Genomic DNA, 8,833 nt, shown 5'->3' with positions numbered 1-8,833 from the left:
TTGTTGTATACGTGTGTGATTTGAATATGTGAGTGTGTGTACTTTAATAATGATTGATGCATTATAATGAATGTTGTGTTTAATTATTAGAGGTGGTCTTCTTGAATGAGATGGATCGTACTTGGATGTATGGTAGTCGTGAATCGATTGAGTTTGTGAATGGGGTCTGGAACTTCTGTAGAAGTGCATTAGAATATCAAACATCCTCTGGAGCAGTCGACTTTTATTGTCCTTGTTTGGATTGTAGAAATGTGAGCAAGGTTAGTAGTATACATGTGGTTAGGGAGCATGTCTTTCGCCGTGGGTTTAGGCCTCAATACCACGTATGGATTTGGCATGGTGAGCAGGGGAGGTATATGGGAAGCTCTGGAGTAAAGAATGATGTATGTGAAGAAAAAAAGAAGGATGATGATGAGTTAGGGGATGAGAATTTGGATGATGAATTTGGAGATGATGATAGGGATCGGGTAGACGAGATGATACACGAGGTTGAAGATCAGTCGTGTAGACGACCTCGTATTTTTGAGTCTATGTCTCAGGCTGCTGAAAAGCCGTTGTATCCAGGTTGTACAAAGTACACCAAACTTTCCGCGGTGGTAACACTGTTCAACATTAAGTCGAACGCTGGTTGGACGGACTCTAGTTTCACATCGTTGTTGGAAGTTTTAGCTGAGATGCTCCCTGATGGAAATGAACTGCCAAAGTCGTACTATTATGCGAAGAAGCTGATGTGTCCTTTGGGTTTAGAGTACGAGCGGATACATGCTTGTCCTAACGATTGTGTGCTTTATCGTAATGAGTATGAGCATTTACATGAGTGTCCACGTTGTGGATTGTCGAGGTACAAGCGTGAAGGAGCTGGAGGTAGTGAAGGACCACCAGCCAAGGTGTTGTGGTATCTACCCATAATACCTAGATTTAAGCGCATGTTCTCAATTAAAGGAGATGCGAAGAATTTGAGGTGGCATGCAGATCGTAGGAAGAAAGACGGTCTGCTCAAGCATCCGGCTGATTCGCCTGAGTGGAAAACTATCGACAGGGTGCATAAGTCATTTGGTAATGAGGATAGGAATCTGAGGCTTGGATTATGTACGGATGGCATGAACCCTTTTGGCAATCTCAGCTCGCAGCATAGTACATGGCCAGTAGTTTTAGTGGTTTACAACTTGCCTCCTTGGTTGTGCATGAAACGCAAGTACATGATGTTGTCGCTTCTTATATCGGGGCCCAAACAACCTGGAAATGACATAGATGTATACCTTCAGCCGCTTGTTGAAGATTTACAGAAGATGTGGAACGAAGGAGTGTTAGTATTTGATGCGTATGCTAATGAGATGTTCACTCTGCGTGCCATGCTTTTTTGTACTATGAACGATTATCCAGCTTATGGGAACTTATCTGGGTATAAGACTAAAGGAAAACAACCTTGCCCGATTTGTTTAGATGACATGAAATCTACACACCTTAAGGGCTGCAAACATGTGTATATGCGCACACGAAGGCTCCTCAGCCGCGACCATCCCTATCGGTTTAAGAAGAAGGCATTCGATGGGACGGTTGAAGAAGAAGTTGCTCATAGACCATTAACTGGTACTGAAGTTTATAATCAGGTGAAGGGCATTGAAACAGTCTTTGGTAAACCTGCTAGTGAGGTTGATAGACCTACAGGATTATGGAAAAAACAGTCCATTTTTTGGAAACTCCCATATTGGAAAGATCTAAAGGTCAGACATTGTTTGGATGTCATGCACATAGAGAAGAATGTTTGTGAAGCTATTATCGCGACACTTATGAATATTCCGGGCAAGACAAAAGATGTTAAGGCGTCACGACTTTACTTGGAAAAAGAGGGGATTCGACCAGAGTTGTGGGCTCAGAAAAGGGACGGAAGGAAGAAGAAAAGAGGGGAGGAAAGGGTTGATGATGAAACTCAGAAAAGTAAAAAGGTGGAGGATTCGGAGAAGAATTATTTGCCACCAGCTTGCTACACGATGTCGCGTGCAGAGAAACGGATTTTTTGCGAGTCATTGTATGGCATTAAGGTCCCTACTGGCTACTCATCGAATATGAAGCGCTTTGTTACCTTAAATGGTGAGTTGAAGTTATCGAGTATGAAATCGCACGATTGTCATGTCATGATGCAAGTATTCTTACCGATTGCAATTCGTGGGATACTTCCAAAGCATGTGAGGCACACCATTACAGAACTGTGTTCATTTTTTCATTCAATCTGCAGCAAAGTCCTAGACCCGTCGACCCTCGATTCCTTGCAGTCCAGAGTAGTTGAAACTCTATGCAAATTTGAGATGTATTTCCCCCCCGCATTCTTTGACATTATGGTCCATCTCATTGTCCATCTAGTTCGAGAAATTAAGCTGTGTGGTCCAGTGTTTTTGAGGTGGTGCTATCCTTTTGAGAGATATATGGGAACTTTGAAGGATAAAGTTCGGAATCCTGCACAACCAGAAGGTAGTATAATTCAAGGGATTGTGGGTGAAGAGATCAGTAATTTTGTGGCTGAGTATTTTGCTAGTGTTGATCCTGTTGGACTTCCGACATCCCGACACGAGGGCAGACTTGAGGGCAAGGGTACAATTGGTTCAAAATTGATCACACCTTCCGTAGAAAAGCGTAAACAAGCTCACTTATTTGTATTGCATCACGTACCAGATGTCCATCCTTATTTAAGTGAACATATGGAGGAATTACGTGTTAGCAATCCTGGAAAAGGAGTGAGGGCATTGACGCAAATGCATAACAAGACTTTCATTGATTGGTTTCATAAACGAGTACTCAATGATTTGGATGAAAGTGTTCCTGAAACAGTCAAGTGGTTAGCATTTGGTCCTCGTGAAGCTGTACGCTCTTATGAGGGTTATGATATTAATGGGTATACGTTTTGGACTGAACGTCAAGATCTCAAGTCAAGATCGCAACAAAATAGTGGTGTTTCACTTGTGGCGTCGTCTACACAATATGCAAGCTCGAAAGATAAGTCGCTGTACATGCTGAAAGCAACTATTATGGGCGAATACAAGAAATATGGGAGCTGGACTACTGTACTTTTAATATTTGCCTCTTGTGTTGCACGTGGGTTGACAATAATCGACGTTGTGTAAGAAACGATGATCCTTGCGGTTTCACTCTTGTTGACCTTAGTCGTCTACGTGAAACTGAGGAGCCATTTGTAATTGCATCACAAGTCAAGCAAGTATTTTTTGTAACTGATCCTGCTGATCATAAGTGGTCAATTGTTGTACCTGGTAAAAGGAGTATCCTCGGTATTGGTGATGTTGATAATGAGGAAGAATATGATGCATTTGAGGACCTCCCCCCTTTTACCTATCCTGAAATTGTGTGGAAGATGATGTAAATATGTCGGAGAACTATATGCGTGTAGATCACACGGAAGGGATAATGTACTTGAGGATCCTGAAACGGCGGAAGGTCAATAAATCATGAGACATAAACTCAGGTGTGTAATTTCTCCATTTCGGCCTATTTTGGCCTTTTCGCTCCCAAATCGTACTTATCGAGTGATTTAACCCCAAATTTTCTTTGAACATGATTATATGATGTATAATGTAACTAGTATGTAGATTTTAGGCTTTAATTTGTTGTTGGTTGCATTTCGGGAACGAAAAGGCCATTTCCGGCTATTGGCCTATTTTGGCCTTTTCGCTCCCAAATCGTACTTATCGAGTGATTTAACCCCAAATTTTCTTTGAACATGATTATATGATGTATAATGTAACTAGTATGTAGATTTTAGGCTTAATTTGTTGTTGGTTGCATTTCGGGAACGAAAAGGCCATTTCCGGCCTATTTTGGCCTTTTCGTCCCAAATCTACTTATCGAGTGATTTAACCCCAAATTTTCTTTGAACATGATTATATGATGTATAATGTAACTAGTATGTAGATTTTAGGCTTTAATTTGTTGTTGGTTGCATTTCGGGAACGAAAAGGCCATTTCCGGCCATTTGGCCTATTTTGGCCTTTTCGCTCCCAAATTGTACTTATCGAGTGATTTAACCCCAAATTTTCTTTGAACATGATTATATGATGTATAATGTAACTAGTATGTAGATTTTTAGGCTTTAATTTGTTGTTGGTTGCATTTCGGGAACGAAAAGGCCATTTCCGGCCTATTTTGGCCTTTTCGCTCCCAAATCGTACTTATCAGTGATTTAACCCCAAATTTTCTTTGAACATGATTATATGATGTATAATGTAACTAGTATGTAGATTGTTAGGCGTTATTTTGTTGTTGGTTGCATTTCGGGAACGAAAAGGCCATTTCCGGCCTATTTCGGCCTATTTTGGCCTTTTCGCTTCCCATGCCCACCCCCCTCCCCCACCCTACTGGCCACCCCCCTCCCCACCCTGCTGCCCACCCCTCCCCCACCTGCTGCCCCCCTCCCTCTCTGCTGCACCCTCCCCCACCTGCTGCACCCCTCCCCTACCTGCTGCTCCCTTCCCCCACCTGCTGCACCCTTCCCCCGCGCTGCACCCCCCTCCCCCCCTCTGCTGCACCCCTCCCCCACCTGCTGCACCCCTCCCCCACCTGCTGCCCCTCCCCCACCTGCTGTACCCCTTTCCCCCACCTGCTGCATCCTTTTCCCCCCGCTGCACCCCTCCCCTGCTGCCCACACCCCTTCCCCTGCTGTACAGCCCCTCCCCTGCACTGCACAACCCCCTCCCCCTGCTGCACCCCCCTCGCGCCCCTGCTGCACACCCCCCTCGCGCCCTAAATTTTTTTTTTTAATTAATTCGTATGTTTGTACAATTTCAGGGACATGGCGGAGGTGCATACAGATACGAGTGCGGAACACACTACCGAGGATGAGTGTTACGATCAGAGAAAGGAACAGCGGCAATTGGTTATGGCTCGCCGTGAAGAAAAAGGTTTACAAAGCCAAGTAAGAACTTGGACACGAAAAAGAGGAAAGGAAGGGGACCTACAAAGTCACTAGGGAAACACACCCTAATGACTTTGGATTACGATCATTTGGGGCAACCTTGTGGAAAGTGGCGTCAAAAGTATGCCATGCAAGTTGGGATTTGCATGCATAAGCTCTCCATTCTCCACTCATGGAAAGAGGTCCCGAGACTTTGAAGAAGATGATTTGGGAAGATACTATGGTAAGATTCGCGTACATTTACGTTTAGAATCTTAACACTTTAGTTAAATATACTATGTAATATTTACTAATTTGTGAAATGCGTTCTTTGTAGAATCAATTCCATATTCCAAATGATGAAGCGAAGAAGGATTTGTTTCTATCCGTGGTTGCCCAGAGGTTCCGAGACTTCAAGGCCAAGCTAGTGTCGGGGTAGATCACGAAGAGGAGAAAAGTCGGGGGAACAAAGAAGAAGAAGATCTACGACGGGGGAGCAACACCTTCTTCTGAGGCTTCACAGGCACATCATTTGAGGAGCCCTCCAAGCTTCCATATCAGATATGGAGGCATATCACAGCTGAGGAGTGGTATGCATTTGTCAAACAAAAAACAACCCCAGAAGCTGTTGTAAGAATTTTTTACTAGCTAAGATTAAATACTTTTAGATCCAATATTATTGTATAACATCATATCCAACCTTTGTTTATATTTGTATGTTTCAGGCATATGGTTCTAAAAGTAGCGCGAATGCAAAAGCTAGGAAGCACTATCACCATCTGGGTGCTCAGTCGTATGGTCAGGCGAGAGAATCGTGGATGTACAACCATTACCCCACGATTGCGTCGACCACGACATCGGGCACTAGCTCTACGAAGACAGTTGCACAGCGGCAACCAGATAGAGCGCTCGATTGGTGGTGTTCCATGCATGGGGTTGATGCAAAGGGACAGAGAGTTATACCTGATCCCGCAACAAAACAGATAGCTAATGCCATTGTAAGTACATATTATAAGTTTTTGATAAGGTTTACATAATAATATAACTTGTGCGCTCACGAGTATTTCTCTCTTAGCCTTATGCAGATTGGCTTGAAGGAAAAGGAGGTAACTGGTGAGTTCACTCCTAGAGGACAAGTTGATGCCTTACACGAGACTCTAGGACGGGACCAGTATGGACGTGTGAGGGATGTAGGAGGTGTCCGCCTCGGGGTGAGAAAGGTGTATGGTGATCAATACACCTCTACGTCAAGATCCAGTGCCTCTAGTGTCAATTCAGCAGCTGCCATAGATGTGGAGGCTATGAAAGCCGAGCTTCGGGAGGAGCTGGGAGCGGAGATGACTCAGAATTTCAACGCCATTTTGGCGCAGATGGGCTTACCGACTTTTGGTGCTTTCCCGCAGGGCGGTGTTCCTGCGCAGCCTGTTCCTACGCAGCCTCATCCATATCCGGAGTTCACGGTAATCATTTAATATCACAACTATTGTTCTTAAATATGTTGTTTTATAGACTAACTATGAATAGAGTTTTTTTTAAAGGTAGAGACACCATGTGAGCTACTAAATCAAGGAGATGGTCATGGTAGTTTCATTATCATGGCTTATGGATCTGTACAGCCCCCTAGGGACCGAGTACGATTGCACAACCAGGCAGTCGCTGATATTCACTATGTGGTCAGCGTTTCAGACATTGTGCCCGGTTTCGAAGCATTTCCTCTTCCGCTGCCGAATGCAGGAGTTGGTTTACAGTTATTGTCTGATGCTCTTGGCAGTTATATTCTATGGCCGCGTGCATTGGTGCGGTTATCAGATCAGGTACAATGTCTAACATAAGTTATATACATAGTTTTCTTTTATAGTTCCTATATATGATTGTCAGTAATATCTTTTAATTTAACTAATTACTAGGGTTCGGGGAAGGCCGACAGGAAGGGAAAGAAGGTAGCTTCACCTCAGGGAGGCCGACGTGCCCAAGTAAATGTTTCTACGGCAAAGTCTCCACTCATTACGGATATGGAGGTGGTGCAAGGCCTTACTCAACCGTGCTTCTGGCTACATGAGTGCGTTAGCGATGCAGACGATGAAGCAATGATTGAGATTAAGTTGTCGGACCACCAATTCCACTACATTGAGGAAACATCGACCTTCATTTCTAAGGTTGATATCAAAGAATTCTTACTTGGGGACGAGTTGAATGTTTCCATGATACAAATATTCATGAGGTAATACTTTATTAGTATATTTAAATTAATAAATATACATATATGCCTTAATTAAGTAGTATTCAATCCAACTAATAATAACTTCTATAATAAGTATGTTTTATTTTTATCAATATGAATTCTCAGGCTATTATACAATGATTTGAGGCAATCTAGTCAGCCAATGTTTGGTTGGTTATGTCCAAGCTTTGTACGAGATAGCAGTTGCGTAAAAAACGAAGAGGAGGTGAAAGCATATCTCAAGGATTCTTTGAACGCATGTTCTCGTAGTGGATATAAGATCATTCTTCTTCCTTACATTGAATCGTATGCTTCTTAAACTCACTTTTTAATTAATTAAATTGACCTATTAGTTGTTCTACGATAAGAATAACATTTTTATTATTGTAGGAACCATTGGACACTGATTGCAATATGTTTGTCACGTAACGAAGTGTACCACTTTGATTCTTTGCGTAAAGAAACAATACGGTCCTTACTAGTCAAATCATTGTTAAATAGGTAGCCTAATCGAAACTATATGCACACTTAGCTTATTAAATATTAAATGTACATCTAATCTTATAATAATCTATTGATGTAGTGTGATGAAGAAGCGTACTGCATCTGGACTTCGACAAGGAAAACCTCCTGTTTGGTATTTAGTCGAGGTAGCATGAGTAATTTTTTGCATCCAAAAAATAGAAACACATAATACACATCTAACATGTCATTTATTGCATCTTTGGTGAATTTTAGTGTCCGGTTTAAGAAGGTGGACTTGCGTGTGGGTATTACGTCATGAGGTTCATGCTCGATATCGTCAACTATTGCAAAGATGTTGGTGATCTTCGAAAGGTATGTAACTTTTAGGTTTCCAATTGTTGTTTGTTGCATTTCCGGCCTATTTTGACCTTTTAGGCCTCAAAATGTAGTTATGAAGTGATTTAACCTCAAATTCTCTTTGAACATGATTATATGAGGCATAATATAACTAGTATGTAGATTCTTAGGCTTGCATATGTTGTTGGTTGTATTTCGGGAACGAAAAGGCCATTTCCGGCCTATTTTGGCCTTTTCGCTCCCAAAATGTACTTATGAAATGATTTAACCCCAAATTCTCTTTGAACATGATTATATGAGGCATAATATAACTAGTATGTGGATTCTTAGGCTTGCATTTGTTGTTGGTTGCATTTTGGGAACGAAAAGGCCATTTCCGGCCTATTTTGGCCTTTTCGCTCCCAAAATGTACTTATGGAGTGATTTAACCCCAAATTCTCTTTGAACATGATTATATGAGGCATAATATAACTAGTATGTAGATTCTTAGGCTTGCATATGTTGTTGATTGCATTTCGGGAACGAAAAGGCCATTTCCGGCCTATTTTGGCCTATTTTGGCCTTTTCGCTCCCAAAATGTACTTATGAAGTGATTTAACCCCAAATTCTCTTTGAACATGATTATATGAGGCATAATATAACTAGTATGTGGATTCTTAAGCTTGAATTTGTTGTTGGTTGCATTTTGGGAACGAAAAGGCCATTTCTGGCCTATTTTGGCCTTTTCGCTCCCAAAATGTACTTATGGAGTGATTTAACCCCAAATTCTCTTTGAACATGATTATATGAGATATATTATAACTAGTGTGTAGACTTTTAGGCTTGCATTTGATTTTGATTGAATTTCGGGAAGGTATATGTCATTTTTAGAAGTACTAACTACGGTAAAA

At 41.9% G+C, this 8,833-nt stretch overlaps 1 protein-coding gene across 1 annotated transcript; it reads left to right on the top strand.

Annotated features, from left to right (window-relative positions):
* Window positions 1–253: 253 nt before the first annotated feature.
* On the top strand, window positions 254–5,639 carry LOC130590810 (uncharacterized). The gene is made up of 2 exons (XM_057393366.1): window positions 254–1,698; window positions 5,626–5,639. Exons 1-2 carry the CDS (start codon window positions 357–359, stop codon window positions 5,637–5,639), a joined length of 1,356 nt encoding a protein of 451 aa, XP_057249349.1. The 5' UTR covers window positions 254–356.
* Window positions 5,640–8,833: the final 3,194 nt, after the last annotated feature.

The sequence above is a fragment of the Beta vulgaris genome, chromosome 3 (assembly GCF_026745355.1).
Source record: "Beta vulgaris subsp. vulgaris cultivar EL10 chromosome 3, EL10.2, whole genome shotgun sequence".
Taxonomy (NCBI): domain Eukaryota; kingdom Viridiplantae; phylum Streptophyta; class Magnoliopsida; order Caryophyllales; family Amaranthaceae; genus Beta; species Beta vulgaris.
This window is presented reverse-complemented; position numbering and strand designations above follow the sequence as displayed.

What these genes read in the sequence shown, in the direction of transcription:
- LOC130590810 (XM_057393366.1), top strand. Translation starts at nt 357, where the DNA reads ATGGGAAGCTCTGGAGTAAAGAATGATGTATGTGAAGAAAAAAAGAAG.